This window comes from Acartia tonsa, chromosome 10, assembly GCF_053477335.1.
Source record: "Acartia tonsa isolate MP-2025a chromosome 10, ASM5347733v1, whole genome shotgun sequence".
NCBI classification, from domain to species: domain Eukaryota; kingdom Metazoa; phylum Arthropoda; class Copepoda; order Calanoida; family Acartiidae; genus Acartia; species Acartia tonsa.
Genome location: NC_137269.1, coordinates 2204612 through 2227402, shown reverse-complemented (window position 1 = coordinate 2227402; position 22791 = coordinate 2204612). Strand labels below are relative to the sequence as shown.

The 22791-nt window shown below is 32.4% G+C and overlaps 2 protein-coding genes and 1 long non-coding RNA gene across 3 annotated transcripts in view; all 3 read left to right on the top strand.

The window, feature by feature from the left end:
* LOC145330381 (uncharacterized) overlaps positions 1-11310 on the top strand; it is a 33745-nt gene extending 22435 nt beyond the window's left edge. The window contains exons 7-10 of the mRNA XM_080175019.1: positions 6241-6297; positions 6934-6984; positions 10846-10911; positions 11188-11310. Of these exons, the coding sequence (XP_080031145.1) occupies positions 6241-6297; positions 6934-6984; positions 10846-10911; positions 11188-11310 (297 nt within the window). The remainder of the gene's footprint in view (positions 1-6240; positions 6298-6933; positions 6985-10845; positions 10912-11187) is intronic.
* A 66-nt stretch (positions 11311-11376) lies between these two features.
* On the top strand, positions 11377-14181 carry LOC145330476 (uncharacterized). Its single transcript, XR_013883410.1, has 3 exons — positions 11377-11406; positions 12175-12256; positions 14102-14181. It is a non-coding gene; the product is annotated as an uncharacterized LOC145330476 (long non-coding RNA).
* A 732-nt stretch (positions 14182-14913) lies between these two features.
* LOC145330380 (uncharacterized) overlaps positions 14914-22791 on the top strand; it is a 35372-nt gene continuing 27494 nt past the window's right edge. Inside the window, exons 1-4 of the mRNA XM_080175018.1 lie at positions 14914-15023; positions 17706-17748; positions 18858-18973; positions 19608-19741. Of these exons, the coding sequence (XP_080031144.1) occupies positions 14914-15023; positions 17706-17748; positions 18858-18973; positions 19608-19741 (403 nt within the window). The remainder of the gene's footprint in view (positions 15024-17705; positions 17749-18857; positions 18974-19607; positions 19742-22791) is intronic.

Sequence of the window (22791 nt, the reverse complement as noted above, 5' to 3'; positions counted from 1 at the left end):
TCATTTTTCTTCAGCAAAATATTTAATGATACTTTTGAAAGTCTTGTTTTTCCTTAAAGAGCAGTAATTGTAATGTAAATGTAATATAAAAGTTTTATATTTTATAAGCAGTAAGAAGGCTACATTCCAACTCATTTTATCCGTCAGTATGTCAGCATGAAGAAACTTTTTTTTGTGAAGATTCCTTTGACGAATTAAATTGAGCATCTACTAAATAACTTTGTTTCTCGCATTTATTCGAATCCGGTGGATAGGAACCGGTTCTCATCCATACGAAAAAACTATGTCTAGCATCGTATTATATCCAGCTTTCTACGAATATTAAAATGTACAATCATAAGATTAAAAGCAGTTTTTTAGCCCGTGCCTTCGGCACCTCGGGGCTAACAAAACTGGTTTTAATCTTATAATTGTACATTCTATATCCGCTGAAAGATGTTTATAATACGATGCGAGAAATAACTATTGTCAGTCAGCCAGTCTGTCATGTAGTACAATTTGGGGTTTCCCACATAAAACTTATTGAAGTATAAACGGTTTAGGCTCCCCCCCTCCCCCCGATTCCAACTAAAGCTAAAATTGGCATTGCTACTTATGGATGTTATCAACCTTGTGCATCTACTTTTATTTCATAAAAATGACTTTCTATGCTGCAGTTAGAAACTTTGTATTTGTTTTACTTTTATTTTCATTTTACTTTGATATTTATCCTTTGAGTTTTAGTTTTTGTTGTAAAACTATTTTAAGTTTCTTAAATGACAAATCATTTCTCTTTAACCTTATTTTAAGATTTTATAATTTGCTTGTCTTATGAATTGAAATAACTTTCTAAGAATGTTTGTTGCTTTAGGTTATGTTAGGTTATATTGAGTAGCCCTACAAGGTCTCTGCACCACAGGGTTGGGCTTGGGGCTACCTCAAGCTATTATGCATAGGATAAAAGTTTAAATTATTATAAAAATAATGGACATTGGGTTTCAGTGCTCGATAGGCACTTTTAAGGAAGCATCTTCTAAAATTTTAAAATATTCTAAATTGAGAAGCAAATCTACTCTATAACTTATTTTATTCGTCTGTGTGTCCAACGTGTTATTATCTTCTGCTATCAATGAAGGAAAGTCCCTAGGTAATACTATAAAGGTCGAAGATAAAATTTACTTGGCCTATATCCAAGATAGACGGCAGAAATTTTGTTATACGATTCTTCTTACCAATCAGCATCAAATCTTTAACTTAAATTGTTTGTTAGGTAAGAATTGTATCAAATTAACTCTGTTCGAGATCGTTTTCGAGATTTACTTTGATGAATGTTGTTATCCTTGTTAGTAGCAAAGCTACTCTATAATTCAAGATGCCAGTCCGTCCGTCAGTCTGTCCATAACGCTAAATGCGAGAAATGTGATTTTCTCGGAATTTTTGCATATTATCTCTTTCTTTTTAAAATCAGAATTATACATGTGCTTTGTCTGTTTGTCCATTCAATATTTTTTTTGTGCTTCGCTACTTATGGATGTTGTTATCCTTATTATATAAAAAGGGCACTTTATTATATTTACAGACAGTTTACTTGCATTTAAAACTTCTTTTCTGTCTATCAGTCTAAGCCTCATTAATTCCTCACTTTTTAGACAGATACAAAATGTTTGTCATGTCTTTCTTTTTATTTTACTAGCGACTACGCCCCTAGGGCACTTAAGGAGTGGAAAGTTGAATCCCAAAACCTATTTTATAAAATTTAGATTTAAAAAAAAGTTAAATAATTTTTTTTTGGGGGGGGGGGAGGGGTCAGCTGCTTCAACACATTTTTTATTTTTTTGGGCGTAGTATTATTTTATATGGGCGATTTCACTTGAGAGGGTGGTGGTAAACTCTTTAACGGTTAGAGATGAGACCCCCCCCCCAAAAAAAAAAAAAATATCCCTACCAAAAAAATGTATTTTTTTTGTAAACAAAAATAAATTTGGGGGTTTAGGGGTATCCCCACAACATCAGGGGGTGAAGTCTCCATGGCAAAAATAACCCCTCCCCACTAAATTTTTGACAAACTTTTTAATATAAAAATTTGCTATCATTGATAAAAGAGGACTTTTTGTACTCGAGGTGCATTTGATACAATTTCTCTTTAGTAAACATAAAAAGCTAGAAAACCATGTTCAAAATTGCAGAATCATTTAGAGGCCAGTCCTAAGATTGCCAAGGTTTTGTAGTCACATGAAGATTACAGCCAGGGCATTTCTTTTTCTTTATTGTGATTAACAAAATATCTTTGGAAATCACTTTTTCCAAGACTCTGATATAATTTAGGATAGAGGGATAGGGGTTCAAATATATTATATTGTTTAGATAGATAATTAATTATGTACGGGTGAAGGTAATGCTGTTCTATTGCACTTAGTTGGTAAGGCTATTGTGCCGGGACGTTGCCGTTCCTGCAACTGGCAGAAATACAGTGGATGTATTTCTGTCAAAATTGTTTGTCTGGATGTAAATTCGACAGTAATTTGTCATATATCGTAGGTATGCTGACAAATATACATCTAACACAGGCATTTAAACATCCAAAATTGTCAATTATACATCTATTTCTTGCCAACTTTACATCTAAACTTTTTTTTATGTCATAAATACATCCTGTACATTTTTATCAATAATAAACTGTATAGTAGATATTTATAATACAAGAACATACATAGTTATTTAATATGTTAAAAAAATGATAATCTAAATCTTAATTTTGGGGTGATGGTCTTAAGGACGTTCTTACTGGTGGTGAACTGATGATGAGAAGTATGACAACTCATCTATTGAACTATTGTCCAATTTTTGTATTTGTATCAGCCTGCAGTAAATAGTTATAGCAAGAAATATAACCGTCTTTTAAAAACTACAGTATATATAAATGCCTGTGTTAGATGTATTTATGGCGGTTACTTTAAGTATGACTGTATTTTAGGCAGTGTTTTACATTTTGACAAAAAAACATCCAGTTGTATTTATGCCAGTTGCAGGAACGCCATGTACCCATTGTGCCCACTCTCCAAGTACAAAAATCATGGATGGAAGTGTGGACAAAAGGAATTAAAGAGCAGCTTTTCAGTGGTCAAAATTCAAGAATACCGAAACCTTCAACTTATGTTTTTTTTATGTGTTTTGATATTTATATTTGTGGAGCATAACTGACAGACCAACGGACCAAGTAAATTATATACCAGATGCTTTTTATATAGTAATGCTTCACAATAATATTCATTATTCAACTGTCCATTTGAGAAAATTATATTTCCCTCGTAGCGTTACGGACTGACGGACAGACAAACTGACGTTAATTATTCGCTTCGCTATTACTAAAAAAACAAGCAATTAAAATGGAAATCTGATTTTAAAAAATTCTTAAAGCCTTAAATACCTGAAAATATGAACTGCGGTCTAACAGACTGCTTCATGAAGATATGGAGGGAAAAGGGGGGAGGGGATATTGCCAATAAGAGTGAGAATGAAGGGGGAGGGGAGACATTGACCCACTTTCAAACTAATAATATCCATTGCTTTACATTACACAATACAGTCAATATTATTCTTATCCTTATATAAAAGTAACAGTATGTCTATCTGTGTGTCTGTCTGTATTTACCGATGGATCATGCTGAACTCTGAAACGATATGACAATTCTTTTCAGAGTAGCTTTGCATCGTATTACAGACAGCTTTCTGCTGAATTTACAACGAAAAACATATTAGATTGAAACCAGTTTTGTTAAACAAGAATGGCCGAAGTCCTAGGCTAACAAAACTGGTAATAATTTTATGATCATTATTTAAATATTAGTGGAAAATTGCCAGTAATTCGATGCTATAGATGATTTTTCAATAAGGCTTTGAGCCGGTTCTAATCCTGCCAATACTTATTGGTTAAGAAGCCATACTGGAATAGTTATTTCTTTCATCGTATTATAAACGGCTTTCCGCGGATATAGAATGTACAATTATAAGATTAAAACCAGTTTTTTAGCCCCGTAGTTCCGAAGGCACGGGCTAAAAAAATTGGTTTTAATCTTATGATTGTACATTTTTATATTCGTAGAAAGCTGGATATAATACGATGCTAGACATAGTTTTTTCGTATGGATGAGAACCGGTTCCTATCCACCGGATTCGAATGAATACGAGAAAAAAAAATAATATTTTGGAAGGAACACTTTCTTCACTTTCTATTGGCAGCTTCGTTTCTGTGGCTTACAACATTTTTGGTTTGGTTTGGCAATTAGTTATTCGATATAGAGAACTAGTTGCTTCGCCCCATGCCTCTAGGCACTAAGTTATTTGTTAAAGGGGATTAGCAATTATGTCACTAAAGGCCTTAAGTGGCACCTGTTGGGTGGAGGAAGTTGACTCTTCAATTTTGACTGAATAAATTATATAAAAAAAACTATTAATTTATCTTAGGATCATGCCCTCCCCCAAAATAGCTATAAACCTTCCCAGGACCTATGAGAAGCTACACTGTAAAGGAGAACCATATTGATTCAGCGGTTAGCCAGACCATTCTGTATAAACAAACAGAACAGATATCCTGTTACTTGCGCTTATATGGAGTATGGAAATAGTTTAGAAACATAGAAATTATTGGATCTGAATAATTGATGCAGGAATCGATTATTTTCATAACTAAGAGCTGTTTATAATGACTGAGCATTTGCTATTTAAATCGCTTTGTCTATTTGTTTCATACTTGTTTTCTTACTATATACTATGTTTAAATGCATGTATGTTTACTAAGATTTCGTAAACAGCCGGAACGCTTGGTATTGATCAAGGGCAGGGTTTAGGCTACTTTTTAGATATATTATTTTAGTTTAAGCCTCTATAATAATAACTTCTTTAGATTTGTGATCGCAAGTTTTGAAAATATAAGTTTTGATTGTTGATGATTACTTTTTTTTACTTTGCATTTCTGCACTTTGTCTATCCATCTATCTGTCTATCTATTTGTCAATTCATTTATCTGTCTATCTATTTGTCAATCCATCTATCTGTCTATCTATTTGTCAATCCATCTATCTGTCCAGCTATTTGTCAATCCATCTGTCAATCCATCTTTATTTGTCTATTTATTTGTTAATCCATCTATCTGTATTTGTCTATCTATTTGCCAATCTATCTATCTGTATTTGTCTATCTATTTGTCAATATTTCTATCTGTATTTGTCTATCTATTTGTTAATCCATCTATCTGTATTTGTCTATCTATTTGTCAATCTATCTATCTGTATTTGTCTATCTATTTGTCAATCTATCTATCTGTATTTGTCTATCTGTTTGTCAATATTTATATCTGCATTTGTCTATCTATTTGTCATTCCATCTATCTATTTATATTAGAACGACATACATATATCCACCTGTCTTTATATCTAATGATCCTTTTATAAAAGTAACAAGATGTTTGTCTGTCTATTTTTTTGTGTCTTTCTATACCGAAAGAACTAGCTAACTGCTGAACCTATATGGTTCTCCTTTACAGCTTTTCAGGGTTCAGGGCAGTTTTATAAATAAATTTGCGGGAAGGTACCCTCACCAGATAAGTACCCCCCCCCCCCCCAAAAAAAAAATATCTCTATGGTAAACTTTGATGCTATCTATTTTTATTAGCAGATGTGACTAGGAGCCTTATATTCAAAGAGGTGACACATAAAAGAAAAATAGCATATAGCCATACCATATCATCTATCTATTTATTTATCTATGTATCTTTATATCTATGTATCTATTTATCTATCTATCTATCTATGTATCTATTTATCTATCTATCTATCTATGTATCTATGTATCTGTTTATCTATTTATCTATTTATCTATCTATCTATCTATCTATCTATCTATCTATCTATCTATATATCTATCTATCTATCTATCTATCTATCTATCTATCTATCTATTTATCTATCTATCTATTTATCTATCTATCTATAATCTATCTATCTATCTATCTATCTATCTATTTATCTATCTATATATCTATTATCTATTTATCTATCCATCTATATATCTATCTATCTATATATTTATATATCTATCTATCTATCTATCTATCTATCTATCTATCTATCTATCTATCTATCTATCTATCTATTTATCTATCTATATATCTATCTATCTATCTATCTATCTATCTATCTATCTATCTATCTATCTATCTATCCATCTATCTATCCATCTATCTATCTATCTATCTATATTTAGAACCTGTATCTGGTTGTGTCAGGACTGGCTAGAAAGTTAACAGAGCCAGAGTTCCAGGTATCAAAAAAATATTTTTATTTGAAAAGAAATTGAAAGTATGTCTGCTTGTTTTTTAAGATCTTAATAACGGTCAGGAATTAATATCATTCAGAAATGTTAAAATGATTTCTGGGGCTGAGTTCTCTTGGGAGGGGGAAGTTACGCTCCCCTTAAAAATATCAAAATTGTTATTAATCTGGACCTATCAGAACCTTTACTATAAAGGAGAACTATAACGGTTCAGTGGTTAGCGAGATCCACGGACACAGATAGATAGACAGACAGAATGTTTTTTAATGATTGTCTTAATTGTATTGCATTTAAAATTCTACTCATGATATTTGTAATATCTATCATTCCATAAACCAATCTATCATTGAACTATTTGTTTGATTATCTATTTAAAACTATCTATTATAATCTATCTATCATATAATAATGATTTATAGCATCATATTATAGACAGCTTTCCGCGGATGTTAAATTGAAAAACTGGTATTAATGTTATGAATATGATATTTATTTTTATTTTCGTGGAAAATTATATGTAATACGATGCAATACAAAATTTTTCTATATGGCTTAGAACCGGTTTTAATCCCGCGGATATTAATCGGTTTGAAAGCCATACTGGAAATATTTATCTATTACTAGGTGACCGCGTATTTATCAATCAACAAAATTGCTCAAGTTGTTGGACAGAAGGAAATTAATCATCATTCCATTCATAAAAATTACATTAAAATGTGGAGAGAAACAAGGATGACAACATCCATAAAAGCGAAGCACGGAAACAAAGGAAACTTGTATAGTTTTAGAATTTTAAAAATCAGAATATAAAAGTAAAAGAGTCGAAGAAAATTTGTAATTAAATTTGTTGAAAATCTGCTTGATACAGGATTTATGGACATACTTACATTTTTAGGACTTGATTATAGAGTTGCTTCGCTTATAATATTTTACTTTGTTGTCCCAGGAATCTATATACCAAAAATCAGATCAAACGGATAATTAGATCACAATAAAAATTTGTTGTTAAAAAAGTAGAAAAATCAACATGTTTAAAATGGACGTACGGACATTCTGGTAATGATTATAGAGTTGTTACGCTTTCTAAATCGTACCAAACTACTAAAGGAATGACCATGCAAAGTTTGAATTCGATAGGACAATTCTAACATGCCTAAATTAACGAAAATTGCTATGTATCTCGGACGGACGGACCGACCTTGATTATAGAAAAGCTTCGCTTTTAAAAAGAATGATCAAAAGGCTTTTGAATAAAATATTATTATACCCAAAAGGCTTGAAATATTATTAATTATCTTAAGGAAAAATAATTAATCTAGCCCTTGCATCTAAACTTGCCTGGATTTTAATACAACAAGAAAACATAAACAATTATTGATGTCTAATCTGAATGAGCAGAATATAAATAATGTATATTCGTCTAAACAAAATTGTAATTATATTTTTTTGCAAAACTGCTTAAAGATAGGATACTGTTTAAGGACATACTTACATTTTTAGGAGTTAATTATAGATTAAAAACTTGTTTTACGTGTCTAAAATACTAAATATGAAGTTAACAAGAATTACAACATCCATAAGTATCGAAGCACTAAAAAATCAATAATACGGACAAAGTGAGATATAGAACAGATGGTTCAGAAAAGAAAAGAGAAATAAATCTATAATGTAGCATGACCGTTAGACTGACGGACTAAGTAAGTTATACACGGGATGCCCTTTTTGGTAAGGAATCAGCTTTTCTCGTATTCATTCGAATCCGGTGGATAGGAACCGGTTCTCATCCATACAAAAAAAAACTATGTCTAGCATCGTATTATATCCAGCTTTCTACGAATATAAAAATGTACAATCATAAGATTAAACCCAGTTTTTTAGCCGGTGCCTTCGGCACCTCGGGGCTAAAAAACTGGTTTTAATCTCATAATTGTACATTCTATATCCGCGTAAAGCTGTTTATAATACGATGCGATAAATAACTATTATTATATTAGCAGCTGATAATTCACGTTTTCCATATTTACAGATGAACGGACATAAATGTCGAATTATAGGGTAGCTTATCTAATAAATACATATTTCTGACATAAGTTTGAAAGTTGCTGAAAGGTACCTAGGGGAAATAAATTGTTTTCTTTGTAAAATTTGCTTTAGCTTGGTTGTGTATATTTAGCGTATCTGTCAGGGATATTACATGGATATTTAGCTTGGTTGTGTGTATATTTAGCGTATCTGTCAGGGATATTACATGGATATTTAGCTTGGTTGTGTGTATATTTAACGTATCTGTCAGGGATATTACATGGATATTTAGCTTGGTTGTGTGTATATTTAACGTATCTGTCAGGGATATTACATGGATATTTAGCTTGGTTGTGTATATTTAGCGTATCTGTCAGGGATATTACATGGATATTTAGCTTGGTTGTGTATATTTAGCGTATCTGTCAAGGATATTACATGGATATTTAGCTTGGTTGTGTATATTTAGCGTATATGTCAAGGATATTACATGGATAACCTCTAGGAGCTACAACAAAATGCAAGGATCTAAAGGGATAAGACAACTGCCAATAAGTTGATGTACATCCCCAATGATGATACACAAAATTACCCCTTATGCAATTAGTGGTTGAAACGTTTGGATTTTTAACTAAATAAACCAAATAATCAAAATTCAATAAAAGTACCCAATGTTGTTAAGCTAATGAATAAGAAATCGTTTTTGTAAGACTTTGGTGTCTAGTTTATTAAACAGCCCATTTTCCCCTTTCTCCCTGCCATAATGGCTTATAAATAGGGATGACAACATCCATGAATCAGTAAGGACAAAAAAAACATTAATACTTTTACAGTGGCAAAACTTTGGGTTTACCCACCCCCATAAAAAAACAGTTCAATGCCTTTATCTTAAAAGTAAGGTATTTTTATATTTGAATTACAAAAATGAAATGTTGACTTGCCACCACTATCCAATTTTTTTACTAGGAAGGGAGGGGACATTGTGCTGTTTGTTGCATTAGTCCCTAAAGTCTTTATTATAAACTTTTCTTATTCGTTGGCATAACAACTTTGGGGACTTTTATTGAATTTTGATTGGTTGATCTATATTTTGATTGTCAAAACGTTTCAACCACTAAGGAAGGGTAATTTTGTGTGTCATCATTAGGAATGTTCATAAATTTATCAGCCATTGTCTTATCCCATGGGGTTCCTGTTTTTACCCTTCCACAAATTACAAAGGTCTGTTCTTTAGTGTCCCTGCATCACTTAAGGTGAATGACTGTTTTTACAATCGATATATTATTACATGGATTTTGTACCAAATTTTTTATGCAACCTAATAACGTAGTACTTCCAGCTGGCAAAAATAACAATACCCCTTATCAACTCCCTTTACAACATCCGCTACCATTTTATTTGATGAACGAACTGAACAATAAATAAGGTCCATAAGCATCCTAAATCGACGACAAATATTCCCCTGTCTATATATCCATGTATTCTATATCCATTTTTTTAAAGAAAAAATATTGTAATATTGTGGCAAGAATTCAACAAATATACCAAGGGATCTATGGGATAAGACAATTCAAGGGATAAGATTGATTTACATTCTCATTGATGACAGACAAAATTAACCCATCTGTAAAATAAAATTATTGGCGAAAGCTTTTAACAGAAATAGTTTGGACCAAACAATTTAAATTTGATATAAGAAACATTTTTGAAAGCGAAGCTTTTCCATACTTAGAGTCGGTCCGTACGTCCGAACGTACGTGACGGATAGCTCTTTTCGTCAATTTAGGCATGTTAGAATTGTCCAATCGATGCCAAACTTTGCATGATGATTTCTATAAAAGTTAGGTACTCTAAATGTGTTAATGTTCGTTTGTCTTACCGTTTCATAGCTTCGCATTTATGGATAGTGTCATCCTTGTTTTTATACAACGAATGAAAGTATCAAATTGGATACCAGTATTATTTAAAGTCTTTTTTTTATATGTTCCATCATATATTAGGCCATAACTCTGTAGAAAATGCTTCTAAAACAGACCTATTTCTACCTAAGATATTGAAATAGTTTCTTTATATGCCCAAATAATCAGTTTTGTCATATCTTTCTATTCCATGGTAAACTAATGCAGATTTGAGTGTAAGTTTTCATATGTATGGAAACTATAAAACCAATTGAAAAATATTGTAGCGTAGCGTAATAAAGACAAACAGTTAATTTACTAATAATAATGTATGAATTCAATTACAGATTATAATATAAAAAGGTTATGATAACTAAAACAGTAAACACTATGCACTTTTTGTCTGTGTCAATTCCCAAAGCAAGTGATCTTGCTCCAAGAGGGTTACACACAAGACTAAACTTATATTTGTTAAATACATACATTTCTCTGACAGAGAGAAATGTACTTTACATTACAATATCTTATTTAAACTTTTCTGTCATTGGTTCTGTTTAATCAACTTTTTCAAAAGGAATTTCGGAAAAATTTATGATGATTACTAAACCTGTTGCAGACCTTTAACTCGTACCTGGCCAAGTTGACCGTCGATCAAAAGAAGGCCTGGGAGGAGTTGAGTCAGGTAAGGACTTTAACAACTTTGAATTTTGTTTTGATTGCTCATTAAGTTGAGTGCCCAAACGTTTCAACTAATAATTATAATCTAAAGAAGGGGTAATTTTGTGTATCATCATAGGTGTTGTATACCAATATGGGAATATCATGTATATTAAGGGATAGGACAATTATTAAATTTACTCAGCTCAGATATGTACTCTTAGCATGAAAACAGTTTTTTAAAAGTAAAAATTAAGTTAAAAATTAGAATATAAGATAATATATATTTTTTTTCTTACAGAGTCGAGACAGGGGAGGTGGGGGAGGGGGAGCCACCGGTCTACAACAAGGGGAGGGGGCGGGGGGTCTTGTTGGAAGGAGGTTATCTCGTGGCTGGGGGGAATTAGGTAAGATAAATAGATAGATAGTTAAGATAGATAGAGAGTGAGAGGGAGTTAGATAGAAAGATAAAAAGGGGGTATTGTTGGGAGGAGGTTATCTCGTAGCTGGGGGGAGTTAGGTAAGATAGATAGATAATTAGTTAGGATAGATAGATAGATAGGTAGATAGATAGATAGATAGATAGATAGAAAGGGGGGAATTGTTGTGAGGAGGTTATCTGGGAGTTGGGTAAGATAGATAGATAAATAGTTAAGCTAGATAGGAAGATAGATAGAGAGTGAGAGAGAGTTAGATAGATAGATAGAAAGGGGCGTATTGTTGGGAGAAGGTAATCTCGTGGCTGGGGGGAGTGAGGTAAGATAGAGAGATAGATAAATAGATAGATAGAAAATAAGAGATAGCTAGATAAATAGATAGAAAGGTGAGGGGGCAGGGGTATTTTTGGGAGGAGATTTTCTTGTGGCTGGGGAGGGTTAGGTAAGATAGATGGATAGATAGTTAAGATAGATAGACAGATAGATGGACAGATAGATAGACAGATAGATAGACAGATAGATAGACAGATAGATAGACAGATAGATAGACAGATAGATAGACAGATAGATAGACAGATAGATAGACAGATAGATAGACAGATAGATAGACAGATATATAGATTTGTCTCTCTCTAGCGTAGGATTTTACTAACCGCTAAATGATCTTACTAACAGTGTAGCGTCTGAGGTCCAGGGAAGGTTTATAACTATTTTGTGAGAGTTTACCTCTTCCCTCCTGGGGGAAATTCGAGAAGTTAAAAAAATGGTTCTACTTGTTATTACATGAATATAGTTAAAGCTTTTTATCTACATTTTCTATACCTTTACATTTATAACAACAATTATAATAGGTATTGATGAAGAAATAATAGAAAAGCTTCAGAATAATGAAGACCCAAGGATTAAGCTTCAAGGCGCCGAGGAATTAAACAGGTGACTGTCTATTTATCTATCTATCCATTAAATATATATCTATCTACTTCAAAACAATTTTAATTTTAGTTTTAACAAGGATGACAACATCCATAAAAGAGAAGCTCTGTAATGGTAGGACAAACGAACGTTAACATTTGTAGAGTGTCAGAACTGAAAAATCAGAACATAAATGTTTATATGTCGAATCAAAATTGTAAGTAAATTTATTGAAAAACTGTTTAAATATAGGATAATGTTTGAGGACATACTTACGTTATTATGACTTGATTATAAAGATGCTTCGCTTATAACATTGTACTTTGTTGTCCTAGGTATCAGTATTTTAAAAATCAGATTAATTGGATAATTTATCACATAAAAATTCGTTGTTTAACGAAAAAAGCTATCCATTCCACGGAAGGACGGACGGATGTACGGACAGATGGACCGACCGACATCATTGTGTCAGTATCTATGTATCTAAACAATTTTAAAAGGGGCCAAGTACTAGATATCAATAAAAGAATCTTTAGTACCGTTTACGAGATCTTATAGTCACATTATTCTTTTATATACACAAAATGATAAAACTGCTAGTATTTAGAATTATTATAAATTCATTGCAATTAAGTATATAGGCCACTTATATGTATACAAATAGTATTCACATAAGGAATTTACTTTTATTGTTTTTGGAGATTTTTTTCATAGTAAAAATACAAACTATGAATTTATAAATTGTTATACATCGGTTTAGTCGTTAACGAGATCTTAAAGAACAGACAAATAAAAACTTAATAATTCATGTAATAGCATATTATAAACAACGTACATCAGTTAATTAGGATCTAGTTTTAGGCTTTTAGACTGTTTGATTTAGCGTTTATAGGGAAGCTTTATGTCATTCCTAAGCAGTTATACTCTATTATAAAATAATCAAATATTTTTTTCTTTAAGATCTCGCTAACTTCTGAACCGTTCAAGCCTGCTTAACAGAGTTGGAGATGTTTATGCTAATTTACTATTTTTTTTTTGTTTTCCAAAAATAATTTATTTTGGAAGGGTGGGTTACCCTCCCCTGAAATAGTTATTATCCTTCATTAAACCTATACGAAGTTCTGCTGTAAAGGAGAATCCTATCGGTCCAGTGGTTAGAAAGATCCGTCGCTACAGACAGAGAGACATACAGATAGACAGAACGACATCGTTTTCTTTGTTTCTTAATTTATTAGTAAAGTTTAAGTAAACTTATATATAGGCCTAACTAGCTCGGTAATTTCATGATATTGCAAATTGGTTTTCTTATGATCAAGCAAAAATCATTTTTCAAGTGCAGTAAAAATCTTTTAAAAACAAGGGTGAAAACATCCATAAAAGTATAGCTTGTCATACCACATAGTCAGATAGTCAAACATTTAAACTGTTATAGGAATCATCATGGAAAATTTGAATTTATAAGTCAATTTTGACTTACATATATTATATTTGAGGACTTTAAGCCGGACAGACAGACCGATTCTATGTATAGAAAAGATTCGTTAACAAAAGCTGTACTTCCAAAATTGTCAATTTATTAGTTATATTTTTGTTTAAATGAAAGAGCACTGTAATAATTCCCCTTGTAATATATAAATAGGTTTGATTTATTCTAATATATCATACAAACGCTATAATACCTTTAAATATTTATCTATCTATTTATCTTTGTCGTCTATCTATCTATCTATCTATCTATCTATCTATCTATCTATCTATCTATCTATCTATCTATCTATCTATCTATCTATCTATCTATCTATCTATCTATCTATCTATCTATCTATCAATCTATCTATCTATCTATTTATCTATCTATCTATGTAGATGTATACAGAGTATGGATGATGTAAGTAGCCTGTGCCCCCAACTCAGATTATTGTTTAGTTTTCTTGACTCTCTTTTAGGCATTTACATTGCAAGTTTGGCTGGGTTTCGAACCTACTACGTCTATAAGAAGGCGAAGGGAAAGAGGGAGAAAGAGAAAGAGAGAGAGAGAGAAAAGCATAAAAAAATAAACAGAAAGTAGGAAACAGAAGGAAAAACAGACAAAGGGAAAGAAAGAGACAGAAAGACAGAGACAGACAAAGGGAAAGAAAGAGACAGAAAGACAAAGACAGACAAAGGGAAAGAAAGAGACAGACGAAGAGAAAGAAAGAGACAGACGAAGAGAAAGAAAGAGACAGACGAAGAGAAAGAAAGAGACAGACGAAGGGAAAGACAGAGACAGAAAGACAGAGACAGACAAAGGAAAAGAAAGAGACAGACAAAGAAAAAGAAAGAGAAAGACAGAGACAGAAAAAGAGTAAGAAAGACAGAGACATACAAAGGGAAGACGAAGAAAGTCACCAAAAAAATTAGCATGTTACGTCATAAAAACGAGGGATTTTCCATCTTTTTTTGAGGGGTTTTCTTTCCCACTCCTTCTCTCCTCTTCCCTCATTGAGGGACTTTCTTCGTCTTCCAGACAAACTAAAATAAAAATCGAAATAGAGAGACTTATAAAAATGAGTGAGAGAAAGAATTGATGAAAAAAATAAATAAGAAATTGTTAACGTAGTGAGCAAACAAACAAAAAGACAAACAAACGAACTAACGTGCCCAAAAAGTATAAATGCCCCGCTTTTAACATTTAAGCAATGTTAATATTTGAAATAGATTCTGACAGCCTGGGCATAAGGCTCTTGGTTTTAGAGATTATTGGAACTTTAATTAGCAGGCTCAAAGGAAAAGTTAAACCTCATCTTAGGTATGTATCATGGATCTAAAGGGATAAGATAATGGCCAATAAATTGATCTACATTCCCATTGATGATACTCAAAATTATCCCTTCTGTAGATTTACAATTAGTGGTTTAAACGTTTGAACTCTCAACTTATGAACCAACCTATCAAATTTAATTAGAGTACTTAAAGCTGTTGAGAAAACTTTATTATAAAACTTTGGGGACTAGTGTAATAAACAGCCCAATGTCCTTTCCTTCACTGGCGAACCGATTGAGATATGCACTTTAGGAAAGATTCACTCAGGCCAAGCTATGGTTTTAGGCTATTTCTGTCCCCCCCCCCTCCCATTTCCTCCCTTCGAAAAAGTCCTTAGATAATATTTCCAGACTTAATATTCAAGTCTTGGGATAGTTTTTGGCTATTTTAATGTCATTACCATCCTTGATGGTACGGGTGCCACTTTTGGGGCTTTCATTCGGGAAGGTAATGGGTTTGAATCTTTGCGCTTTCAAAATTAATGTCCTTAAAACTCCCCCCCCCCCCCCCCCCCCGACAGAACTATGAACGCAGCGCTCGGCTCCCTAGCCTATAACCTAACCTAACCTAAAATAGTCTGTCGGTGGGAGGGGGGGGGGGGGGGGGGGGGGGGTACTAAAATTTTCAAAATTGAAAAATAATTTCTGAGAGAATAACGCCTAAAAATCATTTAATGGACAAACAGTGAAAAGAGAGATAGAATATGCAAAAACTCCAAGAAAATCGCGCAACCTTAAAAAAATAACGTTGATATCTTTTGAAGCATGCCAAACAGACGGACAAAATTAATTGTAGACGCGCATATGCCATAGGAATCTTTAATACAAAAGGAGTAGTTTCACGAAATGCATTTGAACTTAATTTAGTGAACCGCATTTTTTTTGCTATTAATAGGTTTGATTATATTTATTTCAATTTTCTACCACGTAGTTTTGAAAATATCAAGACTTGAAAATTGTCTTTTTGTGATATATGCAATTTAACTGACAATTTTCAAGTCTAGATATTTTAAAAACTATGTGGTAGAAAATTGAAATTCTTTCAAATATATGCCATATAAATGTAGTTTAACCAATTAACCAGGAAAAAATATGCAGTTCACTAAATTAAGTTCAAATGCCTTTCGTGAAACTATCCCTTTCAACTGTATATCTTTGATAACAACCAATAAAATCTTATTTCCCCAATAGCATTACGGACAGAAAACGTCAATTATAGAGTAGCTTCGAAAACCTATCTAGTAACTGCAAACAAAAATAATATGCAAAGATAATTATGTTTAATTCTCATCTGATTTGCTTTTTTTTGCAACATAATTATACAAAGTATATTTTTAGTAGCGAAGCTACTCTAGAAGTAATTTTGTCATTAAGCATACAGTATATAATTGAATTGGTCCGTCGGTTTGTCAGTCAACCTTTTGTACTTTTATTCTATTTGGCAGGGAGCATGAGGACATTGGGCTGTTTATTACACTCGTCCCCAAAGTTTTATAAAAGTTTTCTTGTTCGTTGGCTTAACAGATTTAGGGACTTTTATAAATTTTAATTGGCTAGTTCATAAAATTGAGTGTCCTAACGTTTTAATCACTAATTGTAATCTACAAAGGGGTAATTTGTTAATCATCATAGAGGATTTACATCAATTCATCGGTCATTGTCTTATCCCTTTAGATCCCTGTCTGCTGGGTCTCTGTAATCAAAGTTATGCTGATCAAATTACAAGTTTTGTAGTTAAGGAATTAACAAGGACAATTTGATGTGTAAAGTTTAATAGTAGCGGAGCCAGCTGTCGTCAAAATATAAACAATTCAAACTTGTGAAAGGTTTGAAGGGAAATCACTGGACTGTAAATTATACTGATGACCAAAGTTTTTTAGACAAGTTCTGTCAAATGCTGAAATAAAAACTTTGGGTACTAATATTGGTTGGCACAAACTGATAACGTAAAAATTTATCCTTATACTAAAGTAACAGGATGTTTGTTTGTCTGTGTGTTTGTACCGAAGGATCTCCCTAACTGCTAAACCGATCGGGTTCTCCTTAACAAGGTAGCTTCTCATAGGTCCCGGGAAGGTTTATAACTATTTTCCTGTAGGGTGGGACACCCCAAACCCCCCAAAAATAAAAAAAATACCCCCCCTCCTTAAAAAAAAAAAAAAATTGCACCCCCCAAATTATTTTTTTACTTTTTCTTTTAAATCTCAAATAAGAAATTGGGTTATCAAATTAGACCCCCCCCCCCTTCTCATGTGCCCTAGAGGCCTCTAGGGGCGTATCCGCTAGTTAATCTACATAATGGGCTAATTTGTTCATTATAATTGGGGAGGTAATATATCCTCCATTGTTTATCCCTTAGGATATTCGCTGGATTAAAACCGGCTCTTAGTGAAAAAATACTGAAAAATCATGTATAGCATTGTATTACAGACAATTTTTCACAAATATTAAAATAAAAATAAGAAAACAACTAATAAAAGACAATGGCCGACAAATTGATGTACATCCTCTATGATATTACACAAAATTACCCCTTTTGTAGATTACAATTACTGGTTATATTTAGATACTTAACCATCAAAATTCAACAAAAGTCCCCAAAGTTGTTAAGGCATTAGTCTTTTGCTGCTTAGTTGCCTAATTTAATAATTTATTTATTTCTATTTTAGGGGAATAATTTGTTCTTTGCTGCGCAACGTTGGAGATTCTAAGGTAATAATAGTAATTTTTTGCATCGTATTAAAGACATTTTTTCGTGGATAATAAAATGAAAATTAAGATTAGCACCAACTTTGTTAACCCCGAGGTTACGAAAATCCGGTCTAACAAAACTGGTTATAATTTTATGATTTTTATTTTATTATACGTGGAAAATTGTCTGCAATACGATACTATACTGGATTTAGATTTAATAAACGATCAAACGAAAAACTGCATCATTTATTTCAAATTTATTTTCAAATAAAAGTGGTGGGGTTTGTGCTTGATTATGTACTTTGAGGGAAACCACGTGTGTTTTTTCGTTTTCTATCTCATTAAGTGCATTTTGCGTATTTTTGTATATTTTTATAGAGTCTATAGAAAATGACAATTCAAGTGTCCAATGACCATTACACAGCCTAAATTACCAATGACAAGACAGTATACATTTAAATTGGTAGGCCAGTATGACGTCTTTTTTTCTAGAAATATAAAAAGCTTCGTATTTTTTTTTATTAATCTTTCATCTATTTCTGCTAAAATAAACAAGGATGACAACATCCATAAAAGCGAAGCTATGAAATGAAAGGACAAACGAACGTTTACACATGTAGATTGTCAGAACTGAACTATCAGAATATTAAATGCATCAGTACAAACAATATTGTAAGTAAATTTGTTGCAAAACTGCATGAATAGATGACACTGTTTAAGGACATACTTACAATTTAGGACTTGTTTATAGAGATACTTTGCTTATAACATCGAACCTTGTTGAAATAGGAATCAGTTTCAAAAAATCAGAAGAATCGGATGATTTTAACATACAAAAATTTGTTGCCAAAAAAGTTAAAAATCGACAAGTTTAAAATGGACGTACGGACATTCTGGTATTGATTATAGAGTTGCTACGCTATTAAATTGTACCTAACTACTACAGGAATCATCATGTAAAGTTTGGAATCGATAGGACAATTCTAACCTGTTTAAATTAACGAAAAGAGCTAATTGTAAAGTACGGACAGATGGACGGACCGACCCTAATTATAAAAAAGCTTCGCTTAAAAAAAATGTACAATCTCAAATTTTCCCTGAAAATCCTAATTCACAAATAATTTTAGATAATGCTACGAGTAGAAAGTTACAAAGTGCTGAGAAAATTACTGTTATCCGTGAAGCCCAACACAGTCATCAACCTGTTTCTGGACCATCTGGGGGACAAACGAGCGGCCACAAGGTACACGCAAAGCAGAGGCGTGCATATGGGGGGGTGGGGGGGGGGGGGGTTCAACCAACCAACCCATTACAATAAAACAACACAAACTCTCGTTGTTTAGATCACCCTCCCCCCCCCCCTCTACAATTTTAGGGGGGAAACCCTCTGCACGCCACCGCTTCAAATTGTTTAATACATAGAGAGATAGTTATTGCATTACAAATTAAAACAAGAATAAAAAATTAGCCAAGCACAAAATTATTCATATATAGACAACGGACAGAGTGAGTTATAGAGCTGATTTTAAGTGGTCATTAAAAAGTGAAAAAAGAGAAAATCATAAAATATAGAATAGATAAATAGATTTTACTCTTTCCAGGGAAAAGGAATGAGATTCTGACAATCAATTCTAGGTGAAAATTTCCTCTCAACCCCCTTCCTTTATTTCTCCCCCTTCTTACCCAATTCTCCTTAGTTACATAAAAAAAAAACAAGTTTTACGCCAACTCTACACCAACAAAATTTAATTTCCGGCAATTTCAAATAGAAACTGAAAAGCAGTCTCTGACGCTATTATAAAGAAAATTCCATTTAATTTCTAAAATTAATAAAAACCCAAAAAATTTTACTTTGTCTAAAATTCTATATTTTTCAGGGAAGGAATAATCAACTTCATAATGTTTGGACTGTTGACCTACCCCAGCAATGATTTTGATCTTAAGAATATTGCAGCCACAGTTGTTCCTACACTGGTGGATCCAAAGAGACGGGTCAGACAGGCATCTCTAGGTATCACACATAGATAGATAGATAGATAGATAGTTGTTCCTACTCTGGTGGATCCAAAGAGACGGGTCAGACAGGCATCTCTAGGTATCATAGATAGATAGATGGATAGTTGTTCCTACTCTGGTGGATCCAAAGAGACGGGTCAGACAGGCATCTCTAGGTATCATACATAGATAGATAGATAGATAGATAGTTGTTCCTACTCTGGTGGATCCAAAGAGACGGGTCAGACAGGCATCTCTAGGTATCATACATAGATAGATAGATAGATAGATAGTTGTTCCTACTCTGGTGGATCCAAAGAGACGGGTCAGACAGGCATCTCTAGGTATCATAGATAGATAGATGGATAGTTGTTCCTACTCTGGTGGATCCAAAGAGACGGGTCAGACAGGCATCTCTAGGTATCATAGATGGATAGATAGATAGTTGTTCCTACTCTGGTGGATCCAAAGTGACGGGTAAGACAAGCATCTCTAGGTATCATAGATAGGTAGATGGATTGATAGATAGTTGTTCCTACTCTGGTGGATCCAAAGAGACGGGTCAGGCAGGCATCTCTAGGTATCATGAATAGATAGGTAGATGGATTGATAGATAGTTGTTCCTACTCTGGTGGATCCAAAGTGACTGATCAGACAGGCATCTCTAGGTATCATAAATAGATAGAGAGTATAGATGGTTTGATAGATAGATATAATGTATAAAGAAAGATTGATAAATTGATAGACAGACGATATATAAAGGTCAGATAGGCATCTCTAGTTATCATACATAGATAAATGGATAGGTAGAGGGATAGGTGGATTGATTAATGGATAGATAGACAATAAGTATATAAAAGGCATCTCTAGGTATCATACATAGATAGGTAGTTAAATGGATAGATAGATAGGTAGATAGATATTGCAGCCACAGTTGTTCCTACACTGGTGGATCCAAAGAGACGGGTCAGACAGGCATCTCTAGGTATCATAGATAGATAGATAAATGGATAGATAGATGTTTAGAATATTGCAGCCACAGTTGTTCCTACTCTGGTGGATCCAAAGAGACGGGTCAGACAGGCATCTCTAATAATAATAATAATAATAATGTTTATTTGGTGCTGCCAGGTACCCCCTAGCTTAGGAGATAGCACATACAATACTCTATATTGCTGCTATCTATCGACAATTTAGAGTTTACATTATGATGTATAGTCTCTTACAAAATAAAATAATATATACTAAGAGATTAATTATTAACTAAATATAAATTGGTGGAAAAAAAGTAAAATTTTCAGGATATGCACCAGGAGCTACAGGAGTACTATCTTGACCAAAATGGGGATAGTGTATTTGATTCCTGAAGCCCCTTTTTAAAGAAGACGAAAAGAAAAAAAAGAATATAAAACAAATTAAATGTGAAAGGGAAAATTGAAACTTTAATTTAGTTAAATTGAGTTGTGAGGATGGTAAAAAAAGTAAAAAAAAACACAAATAAACATTTATATTATGTTAGAGAAATCAGTAAATAATAAGAAAAATGAAAAAAAAATATATGAAGGAATTTAGAGAAAAATAAAACAAAATTAATATGAAACTAAAGAGAATAAAAAGGAAAAATAATAAGATAGATCATTGTTGTATATAATTTTTATACCATATTTCAAGTTTTAAAATATCATTGAAGATTAATAAGTAAAGTTTTTATAAAAAGAAAGGAGAAAGAAAAAAAAAACATAAAAAGGAAAAAAAAGCAATACTTCTCAATTCAAAATAATATTTTTTTTGTAGAATGCCACTTTGAGCTTTGCCCTATAATCAACCCTCCCCTCCCCGCCAAAACAAACAAAAAAACAACACTCCCCTCCCCGCCAAAAGACAACCCCCCCCCCCCCTTCTTAAAAAAATCACTAGGTTTTTCATGAAATCAATTTTCAAGATCTGTTTATGCACTCAGAACAGTTTTCTCTATTACAAATAAAATTAAGTTTTTCCAACAAAAAATCTTTGAGTTTCATACAAAATTGTTTTCTTGACATAACTGTGCTAAAAGTATAAATAACCTCGTCATTATTATTATCATTTTCAGGATTAGGATTAGTCAGTCATATCGTTAGTTTCAAAAACTAATTTAAGGCTTCAAAATATTAAAATTGGTGCCAAATATTGCTAAATTCCCTAATTTTCATACTGGGGGTTAAACGTGTGAAATGAAGGGGTTAAATGGGTATATGATAAATATTGAAATAGCTATACATTTTCATACGGCCAGGATATTGTTGTAAATCACTAATTATCCCTTTCCAAAACTTAGCTAGACCGTTTAATTTTATTGGGCAATTTGAGTTTTTTTAAAAATATTGGATTTCTCAAATAAAATAGCCTGTTCATATGATCACGGAACCTTCGCATATTTCTAGCAAAAGTTTTTTTTTGTTGGCTTTTGTCTGAAGCTTAACGTTAATAAATACATAAATTTTTAAAAGCAAAAAAGAAAGATAGATATACAAATTAAACTATAAGAAGCTACCCTGTAAAGGTCAGCTTGATCAAAACAGAAGCACACACACACATTCAACATCAAAATTTGTGCCTTATATGTAATTTAGAAGCCATATTGGAATAGATATTTATCCTATCGTATTATAGACAACTGACATTGTTCTTTTATTTTAGTAATCATGGGAAAAGTGAAACAAATTTAAAATGCACGGAAAAATGTCTATAACAAAAACTTAATTATGAAATAGCTTCGCTTAAAAAAAAAATAAAATACTGAAGGAACAAATTACAAAACAAATCTAAAATCTTAAATATATATGAACGTAGCTTTGTAAGTATGTCTGTCCAGTAAGATTTTGTAAATTTACGTAATATTCATTAAGATTTAAGAAGTTTTAAATGAAAAATAGTGAAGTGAACACAATGGAAATTCTATATGGCTTTAGCTTGGACAATATACTCCCCCCCCCCCTCCCCTATTTAAGAAGGGTTGACCGATATAAAATTCTATATGGCTTTAGCTTTGACAATATACTCACCGATATATGAACTTGATTTATG